Source organism: Phaethon lepturus, unplaced genomic scaffold, assembly GCF_000687285.1.
Source record: "Phaethon lepturus isolate BGI_N335 unplaced genomic scaffold, ASM68728v1 scaffold19505, whole genome shotgun sequence".
NCBI lineage: Eukaryota > Metazoa > Chordata > Aves > Phaethontiformes > Phaethontidae > Phaethon > Phaethon lepturus.
In genome coordinates, this window is record NW_010540127.1 from 60,173 (window position 1) to 74,066 (window position 13,894).

The 13,894-nt window shown below is 41.8% G+C and overlaps 1 protein-coding gene across 1 annotated transcript in view; it reads left to right on the top strand.

Annotated features, from left to right (window-relative positions):
• KIF26A (kinesin family member 26A) overlaps positions 1-13,894 on the top strand; it is a gene marked incomplete at its 5' end in the record, with an annotated part of 66,473 nt that overhangs the window by 26,679 nt on the left and 25,900 nt on the right. Inside the window, one exon of the mRNA XM_010287360.1 lies at positions 10,206-10,389. Coding sequence (XP_010285662.1) covers positions 10,206-10,389 — 184 coding nt within the window. The remainder of the gene's footprint in view (positions 1-10,205; positions 10,390-13,894) is intronic.

A 13,894-nucleotide genomic window follows, 5' to 3' on the forward strand; every position in this document is an offset into this window, starting at 1 on the left:
AAGACAGACAGACTTAGCAGGCAAAATAGTAAAATCAGACTGATAGTTAATTGAATATTTAGTTCTCATGGCTGACTTGCAGTCACTCTAATGCTCAGTTTACTGTGTGCAGGATGTGGTTTGCAGGGCAGATGGACGTTCAAGTGACACTGTCTCTATTCTGAGCTAGACTGCGTTGCTTGCTTGTGCTCCTGGCAAAATAAGACATCCCACATTATCATTTATAACAAGAAAGGAATGTCAAGCCAAAATAATGCACCAGCACTATAGCTACAGTGCTTGATCAACTGCAGGATTACTCTGAAGGTACTTTCAAATTCTTTGTGAAATAGCAGTGAATTTTGGCTTTCTGAAACATCCCTCATCCTTCCTGCTGCAGGATGGAAGATGTTTCTTTTGGCAGGACATTTCAAAGAGCTTATCCAGTACCTCACGCAGCATCAGTTAGTGCTGCTTTGCCGGTCGTCACGGACTGACACTCCTGGGGTCGCTTTCTGCTTTGGGCTTTTCATGTCCTCAGTGGTGGAGCTCACTTCTTAAGAAGTACTGCCCTGTGGAGTTTATTGGGAGGAAATGACTCCGTGGAAATTCATCAGCATAAAATGAATCTAATCTAAAGATTATTAAGTGAAGCTAGTTGGAGTCCAGGGCAAGCTTCAGAATATTCTTTGATAGCGTGTCTTGAGCAGGTCTTCAGCAGTTGTTTATTTCTGCTGAAACTTGACGTTACCATCTTTGGGTCAGAAATAGTCAAATCTCTCCGTCTGCAGTGATGGAAGAACATTCATCTCACATTTTCCTGCTAAGTACTATTTTAAATGGTGCTGCAATTTCAGCCTTTTATACCTCTGAGAAGTATCATTTCAGAGCTAATGTCAGTTAAATAAATCACAGGAATGCTGGGCTTTAAGAAGCCTCCCTCCTCTGTTCGAAAATACTCGTGTGGGCATATGGCTTCTGTACTTGGGTGATTTCCACTGCATCATTTAATGCCGTCAGTGACCATTTAACTCGCTAACAGTAGGAATAAGTAAATGCCCCCCTGAGAAGTTATTTGCTTGGCAGTATAGGTGTCAAGCCTTTGACTAAGCATCTGAAATAAAACCCAGCTGAAGTGGGAATTGATCCTCTGTGGATTTTCTAGATGTGCACTAAAATGTGGAACTGAGGGAGCTGGAGGTGATGAGAAAGGTATGTTTGTGGGGATGGTGTGTTGGGGCAAAGGAAGGTAACCTGAAAACATAACCCACCCCAGAGCTTTTATGGTAAAGGAGGCTTTATAGTCACAGATGCTAACTTGTATTCAGACTGTTATATGTGATCAGGAATGTAAAAACACTGAATTTCTCCCTCGTTCAGTCCCTCTCCTTCCGGTCTGATATTTGCCTGAACCTAGTGCTTTGGATGAACCCCTTGTTAGCCATGTCTTGCATTTTCTCTTTCATCCTTTCCACTCGCAAATGTGCCTGTTTCTTCCCTGGAGCAGCCTGAATGAGCAGAATGCTTTTGCTTTTCAAACCAGATTGTTTTTGATGAATAGCATGGAGCGTAGTATCCTTTGTAACAAAAATAATTTATTGCCTGGCAAGTCATTTTGATACTGGCTTCTTTCTGTGTACCAGGAGCTGATACTGCAGGGCAAATTTTTAAGTGATCTATTTAAGTAATTACTTTAATAATGAAGGGCTAGTCAGCACCCTTATTTCTGTTTCATTACTTCGTAGTTTTAAAAATGTCTTTGTTACTTTTTCTTGATAGAATACAACTGAGACTAGAATTTCATTTTCTTCAACCTGACTGTTTCATGAGTCTGTATCTTGCTGGCAAGTAAGTCCAACTTTTTTGCCTAAGGAGTGTGCTTATATTGATGTGGTTCTGCCTGCTTTAGCTCGATTAGCTCATGAAACAGAGCGAGGAAATACTGCTGGCATTCAGGTAGCCGTATTTTCAATCCGTAGCTATCTATGCAGTGTGCAGCCTGGGAACTGACATTTTTCTATATTAGGTGTTGGCAGTCTTGCTTACATAAAAATCAACCTACACAGGTTTTCAGCAGTTTGTCATATGGTACGGTTGTAAACAGCAAGTATAGAAGTACAGCGATATCTTCATCTGCTCTTGCTTTGTTTAACGTCATTAGGGGACAGAGCTGGAAATGGTATGTGGCAGGCTGCGGTGACTAGCTGTTACTCTGGTGTATATATATAAAAAAGTCAGTTCCTGAACCCTGGTCCTGGCTGCTGAAACAGTGTTCTGTGGACAGAGAAGCGTGTTAAATCTGCAAGCTGAGGAGAATATGGAGTTGACATCACTTGTGACAATTTTCTAGCAGCGACTTCAGAAACCACTGGTTTGGGAGAGCGGAAAAAATGGTTGGAGTGTAACAGTCGGTGCTCGTGAAGTTCTGCTCTTTGGTGTTTCTGAAACCTGGGGAGAAGTTACAGAGAAGAGCTGTGCAAATTCCTCCTTGGATTCCTGCACGCAAATAGCTTGGTTGCTTCTGTTTAAAGAATAATGCGTAGCTGAGAGGAGGGATCAGCTCCTGGGTCTATACAGCATGAGGAAGCCCTTCTGATGTCAGGGGTAGCCTGCAGGTTTGCTTTAACTTGTCATATTCCAGCGGTCCATTTGAGTTTATCCAAATGGCTTTGCCTGGTCTTTCTGTGTGGTGCCTGAATTCGGGTGAAATCTTGAGTATTGCTCACCGATGCATTAAGCCTGAATTCTGTACTTTATGAAGATCTGAATAGAGTAGGGGGAGATCAACAAGGATGGTCAGAAATAAAGGAAAATAAAATAAAGGAAAAAAAAATGAGGAAAGGTGGAAGGATCGGGACTTTTTCATTTGCAAGAGAGAAGACTGAGGTGTGATAGTGGTCTTCATGCAGATAGCTGCTGCAGCAGAAGAAAATAAGGTCCTGTGCATGTCTGCTGAGAAGGTGGGGGAAAACAAGGAACGCAAATTCCAGCGAGGCAGACTTATGAGAGACATGAGGTATGAATTTTCTAACAGTAAGAATAGTTGAAAACTGGAAGTGATTGCCTGTGGACGTGCTTTCCTTGGAGGTTTCTAAGAACAAGTTGGACAAACACATATTGGGAATGTGCTAGGTAGAGTTCATCCTACCATGGAGCATTGGGAAAATGTAGATAACCTCTTAAAATCCCTTCTGGACCCATCTTCTCTGATGAACTGTGAGCGGATGATGTTCGTAATATGTCAACATAGCTGATTTTTATTTCTACCTTGCTGATTTTAGTAAGAGATAGTGAGAGAAAATTAAGAGGTCAGTCAAACAGAGAGGCTTGAATTCAAGCCTGAATTGCAAGATTATGTTATGGCAAGAGGCAAGGCATGAACTTAGTCTCATATTGAAGATACTTTCTTCTATAATGTTGGCTTGGTAATATCCTCACAATATTAGATGTGGTTTGACATTTCGGAATGTTTCAGAATAATGGTTTTCTGTTGAAACTTTATTACCATCATGCATTATAAAAATGCCATTGTTTGAGGCTGTGCATTGTGAACCAGACAAACTAATTATTTATTGAGGAAGTTGAACCACTGAAATAAGGAACATTAATTGTTTGTTCTTCCTGGCAGTGCTTCTCGACAGCATTGCTGGGATAGCTAAGCAAACAAAGGTTTGGTGCTGTACTTGTGTAATGGTACTAACGTGAGAAAAGCCATTATATCTTCCCGAAGCTATATATGCATCACAGGAACCTAGTAAGCTTGTTCTAGGGGGAAGAAAAAAACCATAAACTCAAGATTTAATGTATACTTTGTAAGTGGCTCCTTGGACAAAATTTACTGTAGGAATACAGATGGTGCCTGTCCTCTCCAAACCTTCATGACAGATTTAGACAGTTCCAGTTTTCTGTTTAAAAATGGCTCTTTCTGAACCAGATTTTATTTTCCAAATTGAATGTCGTTAGTGGAAATAGATACCTGGTTTATTTTAAAGTTTGCTTGGGGTTTTGAGTAGCAACTGCACTGTTTCGTTGTGCTACCTTTCTAATTTTAGAACCACAAATCAGACAGTAATAGTGATAATAAAAGTAATAATGCCAACCAAGTTTATTCTGTGAGTTACGGAAAGCTTGGGTCAGAGTGCTGGAGGCTGTATTGTAGGACATCTGTCTATTGGTTGTCTGTATTGACAAGTAATTAAAGAAACAATAACTGGAACTGCAGATACAATGACAGTCTGTGGCTTTCCCACTGCTTCCTTTGGAGCTGGTTTGCAGTGGGAAAGGCTTGGGATATTGGTTATGTGGTAGAGGAGTGATGCCTTGTTGGGCTGGGAACTGGGAAAGTTTGGAAGAGTAGAGTGATTCCCAGTGTAAACCTGCGTCCAGAATTTTGCAAGCTTTGCAGAGAGTTGAGAATCAGGATAGAAAATGCTCCTGTGATGGCTGTCAAGGTCAAACCAAAACTCTTGACTAAGTGTACCCTTGAGTAAACTCCAAAGTTCAGGGTGTTTAAGGCTTGGACTGTACACTTCTTTGGCCTTGACCCAATCAGTGAAGCCCTTGAGCATTCACACAGTATGAATAATGACAGTGATCTCTGAAAGATAAGGCTGGCTAACAGCACTAAATCTGTTAATATGTAATGAGTCATGCTGAAATGAATGTACAGAAGTTTTCTTTTATTATTTCTGTCAGTGGAACTTAATAACCGGAAGCAGGACTCCCAGTCCTATTTCTGACTTGAGGTGGTTGGTCTGTAAACCCAGCGTGTCAATTAAATCCTCTGTATCTCTCTGTTGACCTGTTTCTGGTATGTGTCCCAGAATATATTTCACATTGCTCTTCCTTCTGAAGCTTAATAAATTCCACAAAATGTTAAGCAAAAATTTTATAATTGTGCATAGTTATAAAAGTTTCAAATCTAGTTTTCTTGGAGAAAATACGCCTGGAAGGAACACTGTTCTTTAGGGATTTAAACTGTGCTGTTTACTTTCACAGCTATAATGTGCAGAACGTGTGCAGAACGTGTGCAGTGAGTGTAAGCTATAAGCAGCTTGCAGTACATCAGAATATCCTAAATGTCATGTTAACCACATAGCCAGAATCTAAAATAAAAATTATATGTTTTTTTTTTTTAATGGGCAGGCTTTGTAGCTACTGTTGTTGCACAGTCTTATTCCCTAGGTGCTGAGCATTACGGCATTGATCTGGCCATGCTTTTCCTCACTGGTCTCATCCAGGCATGGCAGAAAACCTAGTAATCTGTAAATTGTGTGGGGGAAGGAGCAGGTTAGAGACTGTCTCTTGTCATTTGATATTTGAGTGCCCCCACATGTGCCATACATTAGTTTTATTTTCTACCGTGGCACCTAGCTATGAGAAAAGAACTCTCCAGAGCATCTTAAAAGACATCTTCTATTAAAGATGGAAAGAGTTAAGCAAAATGCAGACAGTAGATCTCACAGCCAGAGGTAAAAATAATATACATGGCTGTCTCATAGTTTAATTGGAAGAGAAGCATAAGAGTGTGGAGCTTAGTTTCCCTTGCAAGAATGTTTTGTAGAAGAGTGCTTGGTGGAGATTGAATGGGGAAAGCAAAGGGAAAGTGTGCATCTGTGTCAGAGCTGTGACAAAATGCTTGGAAAATGCCCAGAAAAACAAATGACTGTAATGCCTAAGTTTTGCATAGTATTCCCTACAGGTCATAATTGTCCTTGTGAAGAAACGTAAGTTGATATTGGAGAAGATCAGACAGCCCACTGTGGTGCTGAAGATGGATGTGAGGGCCTCCTCTGCAAGGTTAAATTTGAGAAAAAGCAGCAAATCAGGAAAGAGGCATAGCACCTAATTAGGCTCCTCAGAAAGTGGTCTGATACAGCTTGACTTCTGTCTTTCTGGTGCTAGGCAAAAAGGGCCCAGTTTATGAGAGTTTAGCCTTCCCTGTCTTCAAGGGACAAAGTCCTCCTGAGAAGAGGAATGCTGGAGAAAAAAAGGACTGGAGACTTAGGTGTAAATTCAGTAATGAGTTGATGGCTAAGAACTGCAGAAAAGCCAGCACTGTGGAGTGTCTCAGAAGTGGCTCCCTGTAAATACATACCCTCATGAATTTTACTGAAGTAAAGAGTTTTGCAAAGTTGGATTTTGTTTAATTTAGTTGGGCCCATATCCAAACCAGCTTGGCCTATGTTTTGGCCTAATGAGTACTTGGCTGGGATGCCACCAATATATTGGTGGTGCTCTTTGCCTGGACCAGTCATACGCAAAGCATATGAAGGCTGCTGCCCAGCTGGCTTTTCTAGTAGTGAAAGAACTGACTGTGATTTTTGTAGGAGCTGAGGATGCCAGTTACTTAAATTCCTAGTCGGAGTCTACAGTTTGATCGTGATGGTTCGTTTTGCCTAAATTGCCCAATTCTTTCCATTAGATCCCTAACTTTTCCCTTTTAGAAAAAAAACACCAAACAACAAAAACCAATAAACCCCACAAGATGTTTGATACTGCTGGCGCGAGATGTCTGTGATGTTCAACTCCAGAAGTGACCGCATTGTAATGTCGGACAAAGTAATTCTTGCATTCAAACACAGAGAGGTTGTAATTAAGCTTTGTGTACTCCTACCTGCGAAGAGAGGCTTTTTAAATGTGAACCACATACATCATTATTAGTGCAGCTGGCCTGTTGCCCATGAAAGCACTGATTATTTTCTACAACAGCTACACCATTTCCTCTGCTTTTTCAGTTTCCTGTTATCTCACGTGGACATCAGCAGTCCCTTTGCCAAATTTCTTAGTAAAATCGTGGGACGCCAGGCTCGTAGGAAGAGGATTTATCAGCACTGTAGCAGTTAATTGCTTTAGCTAGCATATGGCACTGTCCTTTGAATAGTGGAGATGCTGAAAGTGTGTGAATACTGTTGGAAGCGAATCACTTTGAAAGTTGTTCTGTCGTGGTGGGAAAGTTAAGACAACTAGTAGTGGATTTGATATCTTGGATTTGCTTTTTGAAATGGTCCAAAAATGTGTTACTGAGCTATTTTGGGAGATGCTATACTTTAAAAAGACTGATTTTTCTGTTTATTTGTTTATACATTTTGCTTAGCATGGCCTTTTTGGATGCATTTACTCATTGAGCTGTTAGCGCTTACTTAGGTCCTTGAATACACAACTCTTGAGTAAATTCGTCCTTTGTATCTCACTCTTTCACGTATCTTTCCCGGAGGAGTTCCTTCAGCCAGATCTATAGAAGGAATAATTATTTCATCAGGATATCTTCATTGCACTTGGAAGACGTTCTCTTGAGAAGTTTTTATAATTTCAACAGGGGATCATAGCATGTAAACACGGAAATAAACATCATCTTTCGTATTAATCAACCAGGTGATTAAATAATAACCGCAATTGTTAATTGGTACTTGGAGATAGAGGGTAATGACTGTCTTGGGTTCAACAATGAGAGTACCAACAGGTAGAGACTCTTTCCTGTACAATAAAGCTGCGTATCATTTAGGAGGCTTTATGGTTTTAATGTGCAGCTGCAACCATAGTGAAGTTGTGGAACTGTTTGCCTGGTGTCCTATTTCAAGCGTATGTTTTCATACTGGATGAGGTATTAGCAAGGGGATTTGAGATTTAGGCAGTTAAATCAGTTCTCATTGCCACCAAAACCCTGAGGTTCTGTATAAACCCGTGCTTGCAGTGCTTTGCTTTGCTGTGGGATGCAGTTCCTGCTGGTTTCAGCATGGAGCAGGAGTCAAAAGCTGCTTCGTTCCTCAGAGGCAAAAGTCCAACGTGTCCATCGCAAGACAGTGGCTTCTGGCTCTCTCTGAGTTTGGAACTAGAGCCTCATTTTTTCATCACCCTAGTCTTTTGTCTTTTTCTAAATACTGCAGTGTTTGTAGAGGGAGAAGGAAGCATGTGGGGCGTCTGTATATCTAGAATTTGATGAAGTAAAAAGGTTCAGGAGTTTAACACGTGCTTGGGAATATAGAGCATAGGACTGGGAATTTTGGAGATCTATATTGAGAGTCCTGCCCTTCATACTGGCTAGCTGTCTAATCTTGATCCAAGTGAGTAATTTTGCTCCTCAGACACAACCGGTTCTTTGTACTGTAGCTCATTTGAAACAAGTAGTGCTGCTGGAAGAAACTGTGCAGCCCTCCTGCTCTCAGTGTTCATTTTTGCTTCTGACCCAGCATAAATATAAGCAAAGGAAGAATATCCTTCTCTGATCAGTTTAGCAAGCCGACTCAGCCTGAGGCTGCCTGATGACTAGATTTGTGGCAAGGTTTGGGGGCTAGATTTACCCTGAATTAGGTATGACAGCAAAGCACTGCCTTAGTTTCTCCGTATGTCTCTTGCTTATAATACTTTGCAGATGCTACTGCCAATTTGTGATGCCACTGAAAAGTACTTGGAGATTTCGCGCTGGAAGGCATGATGAAAATACAAAGTAGTGTTGTATAAAGAGATTTTTTGTCATCACGTATGTGTAAACTAATTTGTCCAAAGTGCCCTTATATTGCAAGCATGGACCAGAAGAGTGCTTTGTCCCCGGCATACCTGTTGGCATCAGTAGCATGGTCTCAGGTCGCCCACAGATGCTGGCAGTGTCACACTTTGCATTTTTGCTGGTTTAACAATCTGTCCTGGTTTCAGCTGGGATAGTTAATTTTCTTCATAGAAGCTAGTGTGAGACTATGTTTTGGATTTGGGATGAAAAAATGTTGATAACGTGCTGATGTTTTGGGTTGTTGCTGGGCAGTCAAGGACAGTCCAGCTTCTCGTGCTGGGCTGCAGCGAGCAGGCTGGGGGTGCACGGGAGCTGGGAGGGGACACAGCCGGGACAGCTGACCCAGGCTGGCCAAAGGGGTAGTCCATACCGTACAATGTCAGGCTCAGCATATAAAACCGGGGGAAGAAGAAGGAAGGAGGGATGTTTGAAGTGATGGTGTTTGTCTTCCCAAGTAACCGTTACGCGGGATGGAGCCCTGCTTCCCTGGAGGTGGGGGAACACCCGCCTGCCTGTGGGAAGTGGTGAATGAATTCCTTGTTCTGCTTTGCTTGTGTGCGCGGCTTTTGCTTTACCTGTTAAACTGTCTTTATCTCAACCCATGAGTTTTCTCGCTTTTACTCTTCTGATTCTTTCCCCCACCACACTGTGGGGGAGTGAACAGCGTGGTGCTTGCTGGCTGGGGTTAAACCATGACACAGTCATTCAAATTAATGGTAAAGGTAGCATGTTGGATGCTTTTATCTGATGTATCTGAGGGCAGGCTATGGACTGACAGTCTCGGGATCAGATCACACATGTCTTATTCAGGTGGCAAAGCTCTCCTTGGCTTTGACAGAGCTGAGATTTCACCCTCGCTGCCACCCCCAGTTGCCCAGCGTGTGCTCACTGACACATAGATTTGTTCCACTTAACTCTGCAGGGTGATTGTTCCCATGTGGGTTTTGATGTAGAGTTGAGTTTCTGGTTTTGTTTCTTGCTATACTGTTTGGTGTTGCTGACAGGGAATAGCAGAAAAACTGATTATGTTCCTACTCTTATTCACAAGGAAGAATGTTACAATTTTAATTGTATGTTTTAATTTTTCCTTCTTCATCTTTTATGTTTTGAAATTCTGCATTTCAAAAGCAGGATCATTATCATTCAGAACATTAAAGCATGTCTTTTTAATAGCTTTCCCTTTTAATGTGAAAGAATGGAATTGAGGAGGAAAAAAACAATCAGTCTTGAAGGAAATTCTCTGTTATCTAAGGATTTTCAGTGCAGCCAACAAGAGAGAATCTTGAGCTCAGCTGACTTGGAGTGTTATTCTCTGCCTTGAGTAACTTGTACAGTACAAAGAACCACTTTCATAATGTTATCACTAGCAAAGTCCATCTGGTCCTGCCAGTGACAAGGGGATTATTTCAGCTTTTTATTGTGTCAGTGAGATTTTAGCATTTTAGGATTCAGCTGTCAAGCTGTTGCGGGAAAGAGGGGAAAGTGAAATTATAATTGAAACTCTGTTGGGGGAGAAATTAACTGAATATTTTGCCAGTAATTTTTCTACCCATATTTCCTTCTATTAGTCTCCTGATGGTTTGTCCTTATGAAATCAGATTAGAACACAATGACTTGATTTGTTAAGCAGTCAGTGATGACAATGAGCATCTGTTTGTCTGGTCCATAGTCCCATTAACACCTAGTAACATTGTCCTTTCTTGCTATTACTTTTATACAGAGCAGCACAGAAGCTTAACCTGTCTTCGAAGAGAAAGAAATACCATCCGCCCCTGCCACACACACACGACTTCTCTATTTATGCTACTAACTTTAGTGGCATCCTGCAGCTCTGTCCTCCCCCAGCACCACCATGCCTTCTGAGAGCTGTGTCCAAAATCAAGGACAACCCTGGCATTGGAAAGGTAACTTCAGATTTCAATTTTTTTAAAATAGTTTTCTAGATGGATTTTAACAGGGCTGGAAGCCTTCAGCCTAGAACAGAGTTGGATAGCCTCAAGGGAATGGTCTTGGGATAGAGAGGTAGCCACAACTGTTTAAATGTGTCTGAGAGCTGTTATCACTTGTTGACTTTGGAAAGAGTTGGCAGCCTCAGAACAGATTCAGTGCTAGACTGTTGGCTTCCTTGAAGCCAGTTAACATCACTGACAACAAGTTTTGCCTTTCCCTCCATTAGAGCAAGAGACAAATTTTCCTTTGGCATCATTGGTCCAAAACCAATGCACATACAGGCTTCAGTTTTGGCAGAAGTAGTCTCTGCACTGCCAGCAAAGCTTAGACACTGGTGCTGGTGCTGTCTGTCTGCTTGAGGTTAAGGAGATACGTTGAGGGGGCTTTGTTTCCTTCTGCTTCTCACATGTCATTGTAAATCATGAGTATGGAAATGAAGTAGTGGGAGAGAAATAGATGTCTCTCCAACTTAGGAAATAGAGCACCTTTCAAATTGTAAAATTTGTGCTACTTTTATTTAAAATTAATAAAAATACAACCCAATTATTTAGAGCTTTATTCATATTTATAACTGTTTAATCACCCACACAGAAGAGTCTGAATACATAGGTTACAAGAGATTAGCATTTGAAGGTAGAATTGAAGTAATGTGCACAGGAGAGCTAAAATATGCACCTTGAGTAACCGTACAAATCAACATTAGCATAACGAGACTGTCAGCCTAAATACCTATAGCTGACACTGTTGCTCACAGAGAATACTCTGTATTTCTTAAGGCTGTGAGTTTGTGCTAAATGGAAAACAAAGGAGTAACTGGGGCTATTTTAAGCTGGTGGAAACTCAAAGGTGAAAATGTGGTTTCTTCCATTTTTCCAGTGTGCTAGAAAAGAGGATGTCGTATTAAATGGTGGAATACAGCAAACCTGGCACAGTAATTTAGAGATTCCCAGGTGGAGGGGGGTTTGCTAAGGAACACCCTTTCTATGTGTGTGTTTTAGCAGAGCCCATTTGTTGTGCCTGCCTCTTCTACCTGAGGCTTAGCACTTGGTCGTGGCACCAGAAATAATGGAGCGTTGGCATTTCTGAGGCTCTTTGCCTCAGGAAGACATTTAAAGCATGCTTCCAGCTCCTTGTGCCTGCAGCTTAATGAAACTGTCTTTGCACTTCACCACACTTGTGTGCCTGCGGCTATGTGTAGCCAAGAGACTTCACCCTTTTTCCTGTGCTTTGAGGGTGGCCGGTGGAGCTTACCAGTATGACTTGCACCTTGTGGAAAGCTCTGGTTTATCTGGTGTCTTCAGACAGATCGACAAAGTCTAATAAAGACAACAAGTGCATGATCCCAGATGGCAGGAGATTATATGCCTTGGGTCATGTAGTCTACCTATTTTCTTCATTAGGGAGCACAGCAGAGGGCTTTCCAAGGGGAGAGCTCTACTCGAATGCCAAGGGGCTTGGCAGGACCTTGAGCAGCTGTGCTGCTCAGCTGTGTGAGCTTCTTCTCCAACATGGGATATATATGTATCCCATGCTGCCAGTGTGGGTGGTATTTCTCTCCTGTCTGGCACACTGCACCAAGAATTTCCAGATTTTATGGGTCAACAAGCTGCTGTTGACCCTCACATGTCTCTGTGGTTTAGCTCTCAGCTGAAAACATTATTGAAGATACTGTTTGTTTGAGCCCAGGGTTCCAGCTGTGTCCTTCTCACCACATACTTGTTGACCACAATTTGGAAGAGTCCTGTGCTGTGCTGAGAGGATAAGAATGCTCTGCTAATTGAAACAGCCTGTTAGTTCCTGAGTTAAGATCTAGACCATCCAAATGGTATGCTAGTTACTAGTCTTAATGCTCCTCAAAAAATAAAGTAACTAGGCATCTTTTCTGATCCACAGTTTAAATATGCAGTGCCTATTAAATGTCTTTCTTAACCCCTTCCTCTTTTGCACTGTATAAATTACAGTGTTTGCCCACAGAAACAATCCTCCAGTAATATAGCTCTTCTGTAAAAATTATGAGTCAGCACAAATGAAATCTCATATATCCTGATTCTTAGAACTTGTAGTCAAAGGAAAAGTGTCAGTCCCATATAGGTGATCTTTTAGTACTAAACACTGATAATTTCACCACCTCCTGAGCAATGCCAAGAAGCTTTTGGTAACATTTACTGCTATTACTTTACACAGCCCACTGTGCAATAACATTCTGTGTTGTAAGTTCCTCTTCACCAGCTTCTGCTGATCAAGATTTAGTCAGCTAGTATCTCATGATGAGGATGATGGGAATAAATTACCTTTCTTCCTCACTGCTTTAAGTATCATAGCAATTGAGAGACGAATCAGCAAACGCTGGCAGATGCGCTGCGATCCTCGGTTAACTTCAGTCCCTCTTTTAACAGCTTTTTGCTTTACGCTCCTCCTGATTATCTCTTTCGTGGCTTTTTCTTGCAGCCTGTCCAATAATAAGTACAAGATAGGCAGAGGGGATAGAATCAGTGATGGGTTCTGGAGTCATTTTTTTCTAAGGCAGCATTTGTGGCTGTGGATGGTGTTCTCCTTGGTTTCTGTCATTGTTCCCAGGTCAGTGGTGTCCCTCGCCCCGTTATGACTGTGTGGTGGCGGTGGGTTAAGCAGCTGGTGAGGAAGCCTTTTCCTTCCTCACCTCCGGGCTTGCTGCTGTTTTGTCTTGTATGGTTAGTTATGATGTGGAGGACTGGTTCCTTCCTGGTTTCTGCTGTACAGGTGAGAAAGTAGCTGTGCTTATGGGCTGCCTAATTCCCACCTAACTTTGTGTTACTAAGCTGAGAATGACCCATTGAGGACCAGTCCCTATTCTCCTCAAGGGGGTGGTTTCTCTGAGCACAGATAGCTTGACAAGTTTTAATTCCCTTCTTCTCAAATGGTTTCTTTCTGAATAGGACAGGATTCCATAGAGAAACGTGCGTTTTCTTACTGTGAAGGGGCTGAAGAGATGAAGTTTAGGGAGAAGAGTATAAGTTATGTGAGAATGAAAAATAGAGTAACGAACTGGAAACCCATGAAGCGTTCAAGATGCTTCAGTGGGAGCAACGTGGCTCCCTTTATGAGAAAGCGGTGAATGATGCGTCAACTGTGCGGAAATACCATTTATATTGGGAGGGAACTAGTGAGTAAGGCCTGAATCCTGCAACAACTAATTATTGTCTGTAATGACACACTCTAGGTAGTCTCATTTCTTCTGTAAATCCACCAAAAGCTTAAAGCTTGGGGTACGTGCTGAAACATTTACAATGACCGATATGATTGGCTTTCTGTATTTTCCTTGCTATGGTAATTCTTAACATCTCCCTCCCTCCGCCCCCTGATGCTGAAGGTTTTCTTTTAGCTGGTATTCAATGCATTCTAAGGGACACAGGAACAGAATGTGGAAAATGTGATGTCACTTTGGGGCCAAAAGGGGAAAAAGGGCTCCAGAGGGAATCA